The sequence below is a fragment of the Canis aureus genome, chromosome 23 (genome assembly GCF_053574225.1).
Source record: "Canis aureus isolate CA01 chromosome 23, VMU_Caureus_v.1.0, whole genome shotgun sequence".
Classification (NCBI taxonomy): Eukaryota; Metazoa; Chordata; class Mammalia; order Carnivora; family Canidae; genus Canis; species Canis aureus.
The window spans coordinates 50,783,737-50,801,326 of record NC_135633.1 but is presented as its reverse complement, the minus strand read 5'-3'; the positions used below and the strand labels follow the sequence as shown (position 1 = coordinate 50,801,326).

At 41.4% G+C, this 17,590-nt stretch overlaps 1 protein-coding gene across 8 annotated transcripts in view; it reads right to left on the bottom strand.

Moving 5' to 3' along the window:
- ARHGAP42 (Rho GTPase activating protein 42) overlaps window positions 1-15,074 on the bottom strand; it is a 287,300-nt gene extending 272,226 nt beyond the window's left edge. For 7 of the 8 annotated variants that reach the window (XM_077867592.1, XM_077867593.1, XM_077867594.1 and 4 more), the window contains exon 1: window positions 14,860-15,074. In XM_077867592.1, the coding sequence (XP_077723718.1) occupies window positions 14,860-15,013 (154 nt within the window). In that variant the 5' untranslated portion in view covers window positions 15,014-15,074. Of the gene's footprint in view, window positions 1-14,069; window positions 14,104-14,859 lie in introns of those variants that run through there. The other variant, XM_077867598.1, reaches the window with a different exon arrangement.
- Between the last annotated feature and the right edge of the window lie 2,516 nt (window positions 15,075-17,590).

Below are 17,590 nucleotides of genomic sequence, written 5' to 3'. Positions count from 1 at the left end.
AATTCCATGCCTAGGGATATATCCAGGAGAATGAAAACATATGTCCACAGAAGACAGGCACATGAATGTTTGTAGCTTATTCATAATAACAATAATAATAATATGGAAATACCAAAATGTCCTTCCACAAACAAACAGATAAACAAAAGGTGTGGTATATCCATACAATTGAATATTTGGCAATAAAAAGGAATAAAATGCCAATACATACTAAAACATGGATGAACCTCAGAAACTTGCTAAGTGAAATAAGTCACTCACAAAAGGCCACAGATTGCATCATTCTATTTACACAAAAAAGGTTCAGAAAGGGCAAATCTATAGAAGCAGAAAGTGTATTAATAATAGTGGCCAGGAACTAAGGAAGAAAGAGAATGGGGTATGAGATTTCTTTTAAGACTAATTTTAGAATAGTTTCACTATTCTAAATTTAGTGATTCCAAACACATAAAGGATTCATATAACTTAATAGCCGAAAACAAACTATCTGATTAAAAAATGGGCAAGGGACCTGAACAGACATTTTTCCAAAGAAGACATACAGATGGCCAACAGACATTTAAAAGGTGCTCAACATCTTATCATCAGGGAAATGCAAATCAAAACCATGATGAGGTATATCACCTCACATCTATTAAAATGGCTGTCATCAAAAAGACAAGAGATAAGTATCAGCAAAGATATGGAGGAAATGGAACCCTTCTTCACTGTTGGTAGGAATATAAATTAGTTCAGCCACTATGGAAAACAGTATGGAGGTTCCTCAAAAAATTAAAAATAGAACTACTCTATGATCCAGCAATCCCATCTCTGGATATATATCCAAAGAAAATAAAGATAGAATATTGAAGAGATATCTGTACTAGCATATCCATTCATAATAGCCAAGATATGGAAACAAGCTAAGCGTCCACCAAAAAATGAATGAATAAAAAAGATGTAGTGTATATATATATATATGTATATATACAATGGAATATTATTCAGCTATGAGAAAGAAGGAAATTTTGTCAGTTAGTACAACATGGATGGACTGTGAGGGCATTATGCTAAGAATAAGCCAGAGAGAGAGAGAGAGATAAATACTATATGGTATCACTTGTATGTAGAATCAAAAAAAATAAAAAGCAAAGCATAGAAAGAGAAGATTAGTAGCTTCCAGGGTCCGGGAGTAGGAAAAACAGGGAGAGTTTGGTAAGGATAACAAACTTCCAGCTATAAGATGAATTAGGCAAAAGGATCTCACTCAAAACAGTGACTACAGTCAATAATACTGTATCGTATGGTTGAACTTTGCTAAGAGAGTTGAACTCAAATGTTCTCACCAAAAAATGATAAATATGTGATAAGTATGTGAGGCGATGGGAATCCCTGGGTGGTGCAGAGGTTTGGCGCCTGCCTTTGGCCCAGGGCGCGATCCTGGAGACCCAGGATCGAATCCCACGTCGGGCTCCCGGTGCATGGAGCTTGCTTCTCCCTCTGCCTGTGTCTCTGCCTCTCTTTCTCTCTCTCTCTCTCTCTATCATAAAAAAAAATAAAAAAATAAAATAAAGTATGTGAGGCGATGGATTGATGTGTTCACTAGCTGGCTGGAATCCATTCTCGATGTATACAGATATGAAATCACTATGACACATTTTTTAGTATCTCACAATTTCACTTGTCAAGTATATCCAATACAGTAGAAAAAAAAATGTTTTAACATAATTAGTGACGGTGGTTACACAACTCAGCACATGAAAAAAACACTGAATTAAACTTTTAAAAGGATGGACTTTATGGCAATAAACTATACCTCAAAAATGAATAATTATATATAATAAATATTATATAACAAATGTATAATATACCTCAATAATTAAAGGCTTTTTTTTAAAAAGTCATTCCTACACAATTAAAATCAACACTTTGAAATGGCACCACAAAGTAACATATGCAATACTTTGTTACAAATAGAAACAACATAAGTCATTTGTACATTTGCAGTTTTTTAGCAATGTGCTGTATTTGAGATATTACATATTATTGTCACTACTTTAGAGAAACTTCATTCTTTAATACAAACATCAACTCCTTGAATAAACCTGTTCTAGTCAATCTCATTCTGGTAATCTACATAACATGCAAAGGCTTTTTCCCTAAAATACTTGTCTTCACATACAAAGTTTCAGAATTGGTTCCAATATTAAGTAGTTAGTGACAACTTTTGGATTTATACATTTCCAAACATTAGTTTGACACAACTTCCTAAAAGTCTGGTCACTTAATGGACTGAGGAAAAATGTATCATGTGTCCAGCTCCAGAATCCCAAAGATTTGATAGCAACTCTTATGAAGCTAACTTTCTAGGGAGAAAAACAGGCAAATAATTACAATAAAAAGTGTTGAACGTCATGTTTTTTTTACAAAATTGGAAAATCTCAGATATGGAAACATCCCTAAAAAGCTAACTAAGCTATTCCACAGAAACAATGGCTCACTCTCTCTGCAAGCCATATTCAAGATAACAAGCAATGATACACGGTCTAGAGGTCTTGTACCAGCATTAAATACTGGTGCATTTGTCCAATTAATGTAAAGATTTTGCTTAGAAAAGCCACCTCACATCCTTTTTTTGAATAAGATGTGGTGATGGTTGTTGTTTATAACAATGGTTTAATTTCACTACCTCGTCTCAACATTAGCAAGGAATAAGATAGATGAGAAAATTAACATTTAATACCAAGTACCACATACTATGCTAGACACTTTGTACATTATCTTATTTAATCCTGAAAATGCATATGAAATAAGTATTACTCCCATATTACAGACAAGGAAAACCACAAAAGAAGCCAAGTAACTTGCTTACATCCATATAGCTAATAAGTGTCCGAACTAGGATTGAAAAGCATTGCTCAGATTCTAAAGCCCAGTCTCTCTACTATACGAGATTGACTGCTGTTACTGTTACATCTTCAATGAATCTACTTAACATTAAAATATTCTAATATTAAAGATTAAACATTATTAGCACTGTACATGCATGAATGATGACACTAAGCTAAACTCAAGAAAAACCCCCTCTCTGTTTCTTTTAGCCAGATTTAATGTTCAGATTATTTGCATAAATTGCTATCAGCTTGAGTTAACATACATTCTGACAGAAGTGCAGAACACAGTCTCAGAAAAGAAAATAGTAAGTCTAGATGCAATCTTAGGACTTAAAGAAGGAAGAGTATCTTGCAACCAATACCCTGGTTCTAAATCCTTGTTTCTTATTTCAGCCCCTCTCATCAGTGGGTGTCACAAAATATCACACTCTACCAGCTGTGAATATTCATAGAGCTCTAATTTCCATCAGAGCTGTCTGAGGAATCAAGGAAATAACGGGAGGAAAAGGACATGCACCCAACAGAGTTTAATTAAACCTGGCAAACCTAAAGGATGCTATTCTCACTCACTAGCTGCTAGTCCTTGTTCAGGATTATTAAGAATCTATATTTTCTTTAACCCCTGAGGTTGTTTTTTTCCAGCCCTTGCTGCACTTTGCAAGCTGTCCCAAAGTCTAGACTTCCTATTCCTTGCTCCCTACTTCCCCCAGCTTCAGGGCAGAGCTCCCCTTAAAGTCATAGATCCAGTAAGAAACATCTTTTTTGGCTGTTCTTTTAAATGATGTGTTTTGTCCTTGTGGCACCATCCAAATATCCTCTCCTGGTGACTCTGACACCAGTTGAATAATACCACCTTTCCTTAATCAACTAGCTAACAGGCTCAATTCAATTTTCTCACTGGGCCAATTGAATCTTCCTCTTCAATTCTTAATGAAATAAGTCTTTCCCATAATTCCCTGCTCCACGACCCTCCAGCAATGCCCTACCAATCTCATCATTTTCTTTCCTCACCAATAATCACTAGGATGATCTTATCTCAAACATAATTACAATTATAAAACATCTTTGCAGCATAAGAAACACCTAGGAAAATGTTTTTCTAAGCCACTACCTGTCTTCCATACAGAAACCAATGTGGGAAAAAAAAAATCTGTCATATGAATCAGCCTGTTTTATTTTGTGAAATCGCCTAGCTATCTATTTCTGAGAAGTGCAAATTGTGACCATCATTTAAATAACTTCTATAGACCACTGACCTAAGCCATCATAAATAAAGCACCAGTAGAAACCTCCATGAAGTCTCAACATCTGTACTGCCTGTTCGTAACCCCTGAATGCCAACCTAACACTTTCTTGGTTGCCAGATCATAGTAAATATTTGTTTAAAAGAAAAAAGCTAAGCCAAAACCATGCCACATCTTATAATTTTCTACCAAATAGATTTCATTGGTGAGACAAACAAGTTCATGCTTTAACATTCAATTAAAGCATTTCTACTTTAAAAATCTCATTCCTACAGAATATGATAGTAATGTTGACAAGAACATATCAAATGTAGTTTTGGAAAAAAAACTTAAATTATGAGGATCAAAATGATCCTGCCTAAAGCAAATGAAAATAATGTTACATTTTTATATTATGCACTGTTTCTATGGCCCACACAAAAATCCTACAAGAAATTGGGGTGCCTTGGTGGCTTAAAGTTGGTTAAGGGTCTTACTTTTGATTTCAGCTCAGGTCATGATCTCAGGGTTGTGAGATTGAGCCCCATGTTGGGCTCCAAGTTACGTATAGAGCCTGCTTAAGATTCTCTCCTTCTCCCTCTGTACCTCCTCCTCAAAAAAATTCCTATAAGAAATATAGAGCGGACGTTATTTCCATTTTTGATGAAAAAAACAGGTTCTGAGTAAAGTGGCTTGTACCAATGCCGTTAGTAGCAGCACCAGGACTAGAATAAAGTTCTAACTCCTGTTGCTGTCTATTGCCCCCTGGATAACCCAGTCCTAAAAATCAATATGCCCCGGCCTGAGCAGTTACAATGAAGTCTGTGGGAAACAATATTAAAAATCAAGTTTGCAGTCCTCATTCCATGGCTCATTCACCCTAATATTCAAAAGTCTCCTCCAAATACTCTTCTTAGTAAACTGGTTGATGTTTAGCAATTACCGAGCATCCACAGTGTAGTCAGAACTGAACAGAATAGAGATCCTTGGCACCCAGACGTTTATATCTGAAAGAGTAAGTACAGTGTCATAGAGACAAACAGGGAATATACCATGTGACTGCGAGCCATGAACTGGAGCAACATAGCTACAAGCCAGTGAAGATTTTGGATTGGCAACACCAGAAGCCAGAGAAGGCCTGAAAAATCCTCCATTAGAGCCATCAAAGAGTACAGCCCTACTGACACCTTGATTTTAGACTTCCGGCCTCCAGACTATGAGAGAATCAATGTCTGTTGGTTTAAGCTAAGAAAAAAAAAAATGTTATTCCAAAAATACTGCCAGAAAAAAATCTAATTTAGGATATCTTGGGATATGAAATTACAGGACTAACCAAATTTCCTAACCTGAGTAGAATGAAAAACTAGAGTTTAAAAACTGGAGAAGGAAACAGGAAGAGTTAGGAGGACTCAGATGTCCCTTTAGGAGACAATCAGGTGGATGAGCCTATAAGTAAGAACACAAGGAGAAGGAAGCACTTGGTTTTGACACCCAGTGTGAGGTGCCCGAAGCACATCCACGTGGTGATAAGCTGCTGACAATCAGATCCAGAGCTCAGGAAAATGCGTGAGGGCTGGAGCCTGGGGAGACATGTCATTGCACATGGAAAGCAAACAGTGAAAGGGCTAAGAAGGAATCTTTGTGTACTATCAACATTTAATAGAAGGACAGAGGAAATCAACTGAAAAAGGAAGAGAAATTCAGCAATATCACATACTAAGAAAAAAATGTGCAATTATGGAGCTGCAGAAGGAACAATGGTTAGAAAGGGTCAACCTAAGGAAAACCAGGATTGACAAGCAGTCAACACAAGCATCTAGAAGTCCTACTTTCACCTCCCGTGTTGACATCATTTTTTCACAAGTACGCAGCTTTCCTACATCTTCAGCTTTCCTCCAAATAGTGAGCCCCTAAAAAGCCACCCCCTATTATCTCTTATGTTGACACTTTTTAATGGCAACCATCTCCCTCTAATTTTCCACGACCAACTTTTACAACAGTTGGAAGGCTAGTTTCTTATTCTTTGATTCTCTAGTTGTCACACAATAACTTCTTCATAGAAGATACACAAAGCCTGACACAAATTCCAAAACCACAATATTTAAATACTTTCCCCAACCAATTTTAAGTTGTTTCTCCTTGTTTACCTCTCTCATCACCACCACCACCATTCCCCCACAATCCCCATTTTTGGGCCACATCTTCCATTCAGACATTGTGAGGAATAAGGAAATTAAATAAATGAAGAAGAAAAAATTCTCACCAAGGCAAAGTAAAATCTATTTACACAGCTTCCATTTGGAAAGGGATAATATACATACTACTCATTTCTATTAGCAGCTTATCACTCTCCTCCACACATAAACACATACCAGTTTTCTAAATTAAGTCACCATTTTTACTGTGTACTACCGAGAAAACTGAAGCTGGGTCTTTCATCCGGATAAGCTTTCAATACATATTTATGCACAAGGGAATACTATTTGGCATGGCTTTCATAAACTAGCAGGCATTACGGCTTCTCAGATTTGCATAAGGGTTACCGAAGTTCTACCACTGAGAAGTATGTCTGACTTCCAAAAGAAATGGCTCATAATGTGTCTACACACTTTTTCCCAGTGTAAAGCCAAGGTTCAGAGAGTACTATTAATATAGCAAGGTTACAGACATGCAGCATCTTTCCCAATTTTTTTCATACCATCTGATACTGAGAACCAACCCAGGATGATTTCCCATCCTTCACAAAACACAAAACATTCCCCACTACACCTAATATTCACCCAAATCAGATATACCAACAACATACAAAATGTCATGTTTGGGCATTTTAAAAATGCTATTAGGAATGGAAACTTTTATCACAGAACTTAAAAATTGGAACTGAAAGGTCTCTAATAATTAATATAAAATAATCTAGAAAGACTTCAATAGTCTTATTTTAGCTTTTTCCCACCAGGTTCCATGCAAAAATTACAATTAAAAGAATTACCCTCAAATGGAAGATTAAAAATCCTAGGAAAATTAGTACTTATTTTTCTCCTTTATGCATGCATACCTCTGTAAGAAAGGGAAAAGGTTGAAAAAACTGGCAGATTATAACTACTGTAGTGACCTTACTCCTCCACAGTTCACTTTTTCTGAAGCAAATCACAGTCCTCGCAGAGTAATAAACGCATGTGTTTTGCCAGAACACTTTCTTCAGTGCTATAACTAGTTTCTTGGTGGTGATAAAATAGGAATACCGCAGATATGAACTATGACATATTCTGATTAACCAAACATCCCAGTTAGATGTAATCATACAGAGAAGGACCCACATTATCAGAAATATCCAGCGCAAAATTTAAGTTCACCTGGCCAAAGACAAAACTATTAATGTAATTACATCTGTAATGGCTGTTCTGTTTTCATCCTGCCCCTTTTTCTTTGCTTTCAAAGGCCATTAAGACTAACAAATACTGGATAATGTCTACACTTATACAAAATTCAGCCATAAGAACACAGACTAAGGCAGCTACACAAGATGAAGCACAGATTCCTGCATTAGACAGCCAAGTGCTTAGCAAATGGTTTTAATTTTCAGGATGAAGGTCAGCAAGAAGCAGGTAGCAAGTCCTTGGTGGATGAGGCCATATCCACTAGGAATACACTATAAGGATTATTAGATGCGGGCACAGTTTCAGCAGGCTGGCAGACAAGGGAAGGCTGACAGAAATGCCAGCTGAAACTGGTGGGTGGCAGGTGGAGCTATGGAGGGGCTGGCAACTGCCTAGGAGGGTGACATGAGTGAAAACTACACAGCACGGATGGCTGGGGCCAGAAGAGGTGGCAATCACAGCTCGGGCAAGAAACAATGTTCATGAGAAAGATTCAAGACAAAAGAAATCCCCTTTCCTTCACCCTTCTTACTATTGCATATATACCAAGTGTGGCTTAATGATATGAATTTTTTAAACTAATATTTCTCTTTATAAATCTAAATAAGAGATTTGCCATTCTCTAGGTATACATCAAAATTGCACTCACACCAAAGTAATACTGAATGTAAGCTGTACTATTTTTCCTTATAGTTTGAGTAATGCTTACACATCATCAACACAATGAACACTGTACTCTAATAATTCAGAGGATGTTTGTTAAAGCAACTTTTCAGTTACTTAAAACCTTAGTAGTTACCTGAGTTTTCTTCGCTGTCAGAGTACCTGGATCGTAACTGTCAAAGATAGCAGCGCAAAAAAGTGGTTATTGCTAACTCATTCCCTGGCCTCTAACAGGACAGCCCCTCAATTACTACCAGCTGAAAAAAGGAAATCCAATGGAAACAAAGACAGTGTAAAAGGGTACCCATTAAGCTCATGTGGGGAATCAGAAGAGAAGTAAATGGAAGTAATCAGCGAGCCCATATTACTTCCATTTTGATAAGTGCCAAGGCTGCCATTTAAAGTGTAACTGCTTTTGCTTGCACCATCTCTGAAGCAGAACCTGAAAGCCGCAATCCTAACCTACCAGTTCCTAAAATTTATTACAGTTCATTTGAAAGATGGCAGTTACTTCTGCTCATTTAACTCTAATTCTAATGACTTAAGAACCAAATGAATGGTTGAAGTAATTACACATCCATACCTTTGATTAGAATGCCCAGCTAAACACGCAAAACAACCTTAGTGGAATAAGAAGAAGGGAAGTAGCTCTTGCAAGGCAAATATAAGAATCTGCAATGAGTTCTATCTAAACTAAATAAAACCTAGATGCAAATTTAATTACCAAAAATGGCCTAAAACAATCGTAATTTTCACTACAAGCTGAAGAATGGCCAAATAAATAGCACAGTAACTACAGAAAATGTCAAACTTCTTAAACTTGTCTTTTTCCTTTTATTTAATTCCTTCCTGCATCACCAAAAACTTCAGCAGTAAAATGGGCCTAGAACATACACACGAAATACAGACTGGCTTAAAGTGGAAAAACAAGTGAAACCAGGCTAAAGTGCATTTAAGAAACACAGCAGGGATCCCTGGGTGGCGCAGGGGTTTGGCGCCTGCCTTTGGCCCAGGGCGCGATCCTGGAGACCCAGGATCGAATCCCACGTCGGGCTCCCGGTGCATGGACCCTGCTTCTCCCTCTGCCTGTGTCCCTGCCTCTCTCTCTCTCTCTCTCTCTCTCTCTCTCTCTGTGACTATCATAAATAAATAAATTAAAAAAAAAAAAAGAAACACAGCAAACGGAAGGCAGGGATCCCTCATCCTGTTTACAATATCTCAATGTAGCCTTTGCATTTCAGGGTTTCTCTGGCTCTATATAAACAACTACTTAATCACCAAATCACAAGTTTACCATGGCAGTGTACTTCGAACTGATGTCTGGGAACGCTGAGGGTAGCAGACACAAGAAACAGTGTGCTTCCCTCTTGCTGAATGTCTTAAATTCTTAACTATCTGGAACAACCAACCTCTACCACTCAAATAGGTACCCTTCTTATTTGTGTCATGGGTCACTAGTCCAGAGGCAATATGACCAATAAATAAATAAATAGCCTGTGATAAAGGGAAGGCCATCTTCTGGGCAGGCAGTTTTGAAGAACTGCTGTTTCAATTGGGAAAAGCAAAGAGAAAATGAATCATCAACACACAAGATATGATTCAACAGTCTTTATATGAGAGGAAATTTCCTTTCAGTAAAATCATCATCATCCATTAGATTAACTAAATATAGTTGACAAGTTTTTTATTGGTTTTACAGTATTATTTGTATTTAATTCATAAATTGATTTGTTTTTAAGATTGTATGAACAGGCACAAGAAGTAGTTCATACTTATATACATTTAACTACTACAATAAATAATTCAATCTATATTAGAGTCCACTTTTTTCCCCTCTAGAAGAAGTCTAGACATACAAGTTTGAGAAACATTATCCTAAATGCAAAGATAGTGGGCCAATTCCACCTTAAGGCAATGAGAGAAAGCACTAGTAAGAAGAAGTTTGTTTTGTTTCTTAAATTATTTGTTTTGTTTCTTAAATTCCACATAAGTGAAATTATATATTTGTCTTTCTCTGACTGATCTATTTCACTTAGCATAATATGCTGTAGCTCCATCCATGTTCTTGCAAATGGCAAGACTTCATTCTTTTTCTTTCTTTTTTTATGGCTAAATAATATTCCATATCCACACCTCCCTCCCAACCCAAGAAAAAGAGACAGAACAAGAGACAAACCAGGAAACAGACTCTGTAGAGAACAAAATGATGGTTACCAGGGGAAAGATGAGTGGGAAGAATGGGTGAAATGGTGATGAGGATTAAGGACTGCACTTATCATGATGAGCACTGAGTCACGTACAGAATTACTGAATCGCTACACTGTACACCTGAAGTTAACACCGTACATTAACTATACTTGAATCAAAATTAAAAACCAAAAGAAAGAAAGAAAGACCCCAAGATGCCACAGGCACGGTAGAAGAAAAAAATGTTGATATGCTCTCCCTACCTCATAATTCAATTAAATAATTGTAATTTATTTCTATTCCTTTTTTCTCTTTTCTGTTTCTTGGGAGGAGGGAAGTCTATTCCTTTTTTTTAAGATTTTATTTATTTATTTGAGAAAGATAGCAGGAAGACAAGCGGAGGGAGAGGGAGAAGCATGAGCAGGGAGCCCCAAGCGGGGCTCTATCCCAGGCCCCCAGCAAAGGCAGACAACAGATGCTTAATGGAATGAGCCACCCACGGAGCCACCCAGGGAAGTCTAATCCTTGGGAGAACAAAGCTTTATTTAAATATTCAAAATTATAAAGAAAAGAGAAAGTAAAGGGAGAATTATATGAGAAAGCCATTTTGAGGTGTTTCTTTGAATATGATCTGTAAGAAAAGAAAATCAATAAGCAAAAACAGCATATGACTTCACAACTCAAGTTTTAAGGGCACCTGCTAAAGTAATAAACTTCAAAGAATAACATTTGATGAAAAAGGGGGAAGATTTTGAGTCATAGCATGAACTAAAACCCAATTCTCCAGTTATCAAATATTCTCAAATACCACTCACCAAATGTCTATACAGCACATAACAAGACGAAAAAATAATCCTAGTGGTAAGATTTTTATAGATCTTCTCTCATTTTATAGAAAAGATAGGACCCAGAGAGATTAAGATATTTTCCAATTATCACACAGCATTTGACAGCACCAGATTTAAATTCAGGTCTATGTCAATCCACTTAATGAACTGTCATCCGTTTTCTCAGACTGGATGTGCAATACTTCATTTAAAAAATGTTACGTATCTTATATATGTCATTTAAAATTGAAATCATCAAAAAAAAATAAATAAATAAAAATAAAAATAAATAAATAAATAAATAAAAATAAAAATAAATAAATAAAAAAAAAATAAAATTGAAATCATCTAGTCAAGGTTTTCCTTTATAAGGACCCTTCCAAATACTCTACTAAGAAGAAACTATTAACTTTAAGAATAGAACTGCCAGTTATTTTACCAGCAAAAAATGGGTTTATTCAGGAATAACAGGGAATTGCAATCTTGGACAAGCAAGCTACCACAAAACCATAGGTAAGTGCAAAAAATAAAGAGCAATGTTATTTTATGGAGAAGGAAGAGGAAGTTGAGAGGGGTTGTTTTGAAGAAGTCCACTAGAGAAAAGCAAAGAGTTCAGAATGATGATGGTTTCTCCTTAGATGAGTTGCAGGGGTAACTGATTTCTTGTAGGAAATGCAATGCACGTCTTTCCCTTTGGGGTCTGTATTTGATGACTGTCTCCTGTTGAGATTCTTCTGAGAGGTCTACGACTGACAATACTTCCTGTAATTGACATTGAGTGGTACCACCAGCCTCTCCTAAAATGCCTAGCCCTCCATCAGTGTGGTTTCCCTTTATTAATTTTCACAATACCTACATCCTGAAGCAAAAATCAAAGATTATATGTGACCCTATTGAAACAGTTATGCATGTATTAGCCAAGAATGCATGCCAAAATTCTCACCAGAAAAGCTATGAACTAGGATGGAAATAATACAAGATGCTTAGAAATGCATGATGACTGTCAGCTTAGGAAGGCTATATTAAGAAACCATTCATTATTAATGAAAATAACAGCAAAGTGCTAAAAATAAAACTAAACTGAATAATGAATACACTTACTGAAACAGTAAGTACAGAGAATGGAAAGGCATAGCTTAAAGTTAGGGAAGGTGAATGCTTCGTTAGGCAGAAAAGAGTAACAAGGGACAGAACTGGGGAAACAGAGGCTTCCTGGTGGATCTGGGATAGAACTCAGAGCAGGCTTCAGAGTCCTTTAGGCACACTCTTACCCTAGCTAAGCAACGTCAGAGAGCCGGCACCTAACCATTTGCAGCCTAGCCTCACTGCATCCTCCCCAAGGGAAAGAAGGTGGCTTGGGTGGGAAAACACCAGTGCCATCATGTGACTTCAAGAGTTCCTCTGCTCCAAATCTTTATTTGGCAGCTGATGCTGGAATTCTTTCAACAAAGAATAATACGTTTTCCTTCCATAATGAGGTAGATAATAATCAATCATCAGTTAAAATAATGCTCTCTCATCACAAACCTAAGAATCCTAGAAAGACATCAGGTTGTATATTTAAGAGCATAAGACTAAATTATTGAGACAAGCCCTGGATGTTCAAGGAACTTACACTCTCAAGATTTCTTCATTTTATATACAGAAAAACAAACTTATCAGGATGGGAATCACTTGATTTTTGCAAGGCTAGATTCAAAAATCATAACAAAGTACATAATCTCACTAGTTAAATCAGATGTATTTTAGAGATTTAACACAGCTTACGGAAGTGTTTTCAACTTCTGAAACGCTAGAATTGATCTCCCCAGCAGAGTGAGGAGAAAATGTCACTTGTAGACCACCTGGCAGCTCCACAAGACACAGCTTGGCATTCAGCCCTCAGAGATGGGGAAACGCTTTTGGAAGAGGCTAAAATCCAAAGAGCCCAGTCCTGACACCTCAACCAGGATTTACAAACCGGAAAGAAGGAGAGTTCACATTTGTGTACACACAGAATGGAAAGAACTGTATATAAATTATTTTTTTCACAAGTCCGTAAAGTAGGGGCAGCCTGGGTGGTTCAGCGGTTTAGCGCCTGCCTTCGGCCCAGGTCGTGGTCCTGAAGACCCGGGATCGATCGAGTCCCACGTCAGGCTCCCTGCATGGAGCCTGCTTCTCCCTCTGCCTGTGTCTCTGCCTCTCTCTCTCTCTCTCTCTCTCTCTGTGTCTCTCATGAATAAATAAATGAATTTTTAAGAACCAGTAAAGTACTAACCTCCAATTCAGAAATTAAGTGAATGTAAAACATTTTCTTCATCCTGGTTAAGTAACGAAAGTAAGAATTAAATGTCTTAGCATTGGAGATGGTTAAAGAAGGATTTGGGAGCACAGCACACTTCATTTCAAGACATTTTGATAAGCTCCATCCTTACCATTAATACACACTTCAAAATACAGGTCGGATGATAATGTCTCAGTCTCCAGCACGTACACCCCCAGCGTGCTGTTACTGACCTTCCAACTGATGCACTCGATGCGGCTGTCCTACACTTGCCCTGGGGATTTCTAGATGCTCAAAGGCTCTCCAACTAATGAAAACACCTGCATCACGCAGCCATCAGAGGCCAGAGTCTAGGGCTTCATTTCAGTAGCTGAAACCTGCAGAAGCCTCCATTAGGCTGCAAATAAATAGGTCATGGGAAAGGTAACAAGTTCAGCCTCATCAGTTAGGTCACTCCTTTTTTTTTAAAGAGAAACTCGAGTTTCTTTTATCACTGAGCCTCTCCCTAGGTCTTAGTAATTGAGAGTGAGGATCCAGCAGATTCAGGGGGGAGTAAAGAAAATCGACTCCGGAAAGGAAGTGGGAAACATCCCTAAGGGCGGCCTTTACTTAACCATCAGACATCCCAGTTGGCCTTTAGCCATGAACCCTCTGACCCAGGGACTCGATCAACATCAGATCTACAGAGCACACCAAAAATCAAGGCGCACAAAAAAGCTGGTGAAGAGGTCAAATCCCCCGGTGCCGTGCTGTCTTCGATCCTCTTAGCAAACGGCAAAACTGCAAATATACATTTTTTAAACAGCCAATGTAACGATCCGCCGAAACACACGAGATCCTAATCGTTTTCTTTGAGTATCACTAAAGAAACCAGCTTTATTTTATCCTTAAGCCACACTCTTGACTCCCTCCTTACGGACCTCTTTAAAAAAGTGTTCCAAGCGAGCACAATAAAATCACACACAAACCAACCAAAAAGCACCGAGAGTCTCCCACATTTTCAGGGAGCGCCAGGGTCACGGTGCTCCGCCGCGTCCGGCCGCGGCTTCCCCTCCTCGGCGGGCACTCCCGGGGCCGGGGCGGGGCGGGGGCGGGGCGGGGGCGGGGCGGGGGCGGGGCGGGGGCGGGACACGCGCCGCGCCCGCCGCCAGCAGGGGAGCTCTTCCGCCGCCGTCCCCGACCCGCTCAAACAAAAGAGGCCCGAGTCTCCCCCCGCACCCGCAGCATCCCCGCCCCGGCCCCCCGCAGCATCCCCGCCCCGGCCCCCCGCAGCATCCCCGCCCCGGCCCCCCGCAGCATCCCCGCCCCGGCCCCCCGCAGCATCCCCGCCCCGGGCCCCCCCGCAGCATCCCCGCCCGGGCCCCCCCGCAGCATCCCCGCCCGGGTCCCCCGCAGCATCCCCCCGCGCCCTCCCCGCGCGCCCCCGGACACCCCCGCGGCACTCACTCCTCAGCGCCCCGATGAGCAGGGAGCCGTCCTTAATGAGCTCTTTGATGAACTTGTTGGTCCGCTCCAGCTCGATCTCGTGACACTGCAGGCGCTCCCTGAAGTCCGGGCTGTCCAGGTAGGAGTCGCTGAACTCCAGAGTCGGCAGCCCCATGGCCCCGGCGCGAGCGGCGGCCGGCGGGGACCTGGGGCGCGGCGGGGGCCGGGGGCGCGGCGGGGGCCGGGGCGGCGGAGGGCGGCGGAGGGCGGCGGAGGGCGGCGGGGGCCGGGGGGCCGGGGCGGCGCTCAGTCAGTCCCGCGCTCCCGCGGCGGGGGGCCGGGGCGCGGGTCCGCTCGGGCCGCTGGGGCCGCGGGCCGCAGGGCGCATGGTCGCCGCTCCCGAGGCGGCGGGGCTCCGGGTCCGGCGCGGCCGAGGCACAGCGCAGTCCCGCGCCGACGCTTCCGGCACCTCCGCCTCCGCCTCCGCCTCCGCCTCCGCCTCCGCCCCGGGACGGTAGTCGGCGCGCCGAGCCGCTCGGCCGGGCCGGGCCGGGCCGGGGAAGCCCTCCCCCTGGGCGGGCTCTTCTCCGGGAGCTGGCGCGGCCGACCCGGCTGGCCCGGGGCCCTCCCCTGCGCCCCGCCCCGCCCCGCCCCTCGCCCCAGGCCCCCGCCTCCCCTGCGCCCCCGCCGCCTGCGCCCCGCCCTCTCCCCCCCTCGCCCTCCTCCCCCTGCGCCCCGCGCGGGCTCCCCGGGACCCTGCTGCAGGCACCGCAGCTGCCGCCTGCGCCCCGCCCCGCCCCCGAGCCCTTCCCCGAGGCACCCGCCCGCCTGCGCCGGCTCCCGCTGCACCCGAGGCGGCAGCGCCGTCCCCTCCGCACGCCCGGCTCCGACCAGCCCTCGGCCCACGGGCCCCCCCGCCCCACCGGGTCTCCAACTCCCAGCGCACCCCCGTGCCCGCCCCCTCGCCCCCTCGCCCCGCGGCCGTCCGGAGCAGAAACCTGCGTGAACTTCGCTCAAAGCTCGAGTCGTCATTTCAAAGCGTAGGGAGAGAAGATGCCACTTTCTAGCGTTAGTTCAGATTTTATTTCACGTTTCCACTGAATGCATAGAAGTTCCAGATCGAAAAGTTTTCCTGCCTCGTTCCCACCGCTCGCTTCCTTCATCCAACAAAGTCACACTTTCTATACCGAAAAGTAAGAGCTTCGGGACTCCTGGGGGGCCCAGCGGTTAAGCGCCGGCCTTTGGCCCAGGGCGCGATCCTGGAGTCCCTGGGATTGAGCCCCGCATCCCCGGGGGGAGCTTCTCCCTCTGCCTCTCTCTCTCTCTCTCTCTCTCTCTCTCTCTGTCTCTGTCTCTCATGAGTAAATAAATAAAATCTTTTTAAAAAGAAAAGCTTTCACAGGCCTTGGGATGTTTGTTGTTTTTCCAAATTGCAGGGATAGTGGGAAAATTTCAAGTCATCCCCATCCCCCTAAATACACACCTGGGACTTGGGTGTTCCCACTCAGAAGAATACCTAGATCGAAGACTGTACATTTGACTGGCACCTGGATAGAATTATCCAACAAGCATAAGGATTTCCAAACTGTTGAAGTTGGCTAGAGTTCCAAATGAATAGTTAATTCCTACCGAGGGTCACTTACCCCTCCTCTGATAGAGGGTCACCTAATAAATTTCTGTTCTTTCCAAACCTTGACAGCAAAAGAAAGTGCTGCCCTACATCTGTTCCTGCCACCATCTATAGTATTTCTGAGTGCTCACTTCAGCAGCACATATCCTAAAATATAGTATTTCTGAGAACTCAGTTATTTTTCTTAAGGATCTGCTTTTAATTTCTGTGTTTTCATTACTTTGTCCATTTGAACCATCTGTTTAAAAAAAAAAGTCTTCTACAGATCATGGGAAAAAATTCCATTAATGTGCTTTACATTTTTCCCAATTAAGTTTCAGAGACTGTCAAGACTTTCAATTTAAAAAAGATTTTTTAAAGAACTACACATGAATATTAAAAATACAACATAAACCTTAAATTAAGATGATGTACACGGTATGTTTGATGGCTTTGATTTAAATTCTTCTGAGCCAAGGAAATTGGACTTAAAAACCTTCCATCCATATTTGTATCATTATACCTCTACAAATTGGCAGAATCTCCAATCATCATTAGAGTCATTTTTAACTCTGTGTTTAACCTGTCAGTGACATACTCCTCATTTGGATAGGTGGGGTGAGATGGGGGGCAGTAACGCTGTTTGTCAGTCAAGGGAGTGACCCAAGTGGCAGTGGGGCTGTTTTTCACCTGAGGTGATTTCATATCTATTCATCACACAGACCGAAAGACAAAAAACAAGTCAGGCCAAACAGTTTCCATTCGGCATTTGCCATATTGCTGTTCCAAGCAACTAAATCCAATGTGAACTGCTCAGATATGAAATAGGATAAAGGAAAACAATCTTTTCCCGTTTTTCATTAAATGAAAATCCTGTGATTAATTCTTTAAAAATGTATCAGTAGTCTTTAATAAGTAGCATTTAATATGTTAGATGTCCATTTTCATTTTTTAAAAAATCCCTTATGTCGGGACAGATTTATTCTAGGCTCTAAAATATGGGTTATCATTTACCCATTCAAGTGTGTAATTGCATGTTTTATGCCTACTGTCTACATTATTAGGATCTGCATAGAAAAGTAATTTATATGGAAAGATAAACAAAGCAAAGCATAATACCTGACCTCCAACAATTCTCAGAAT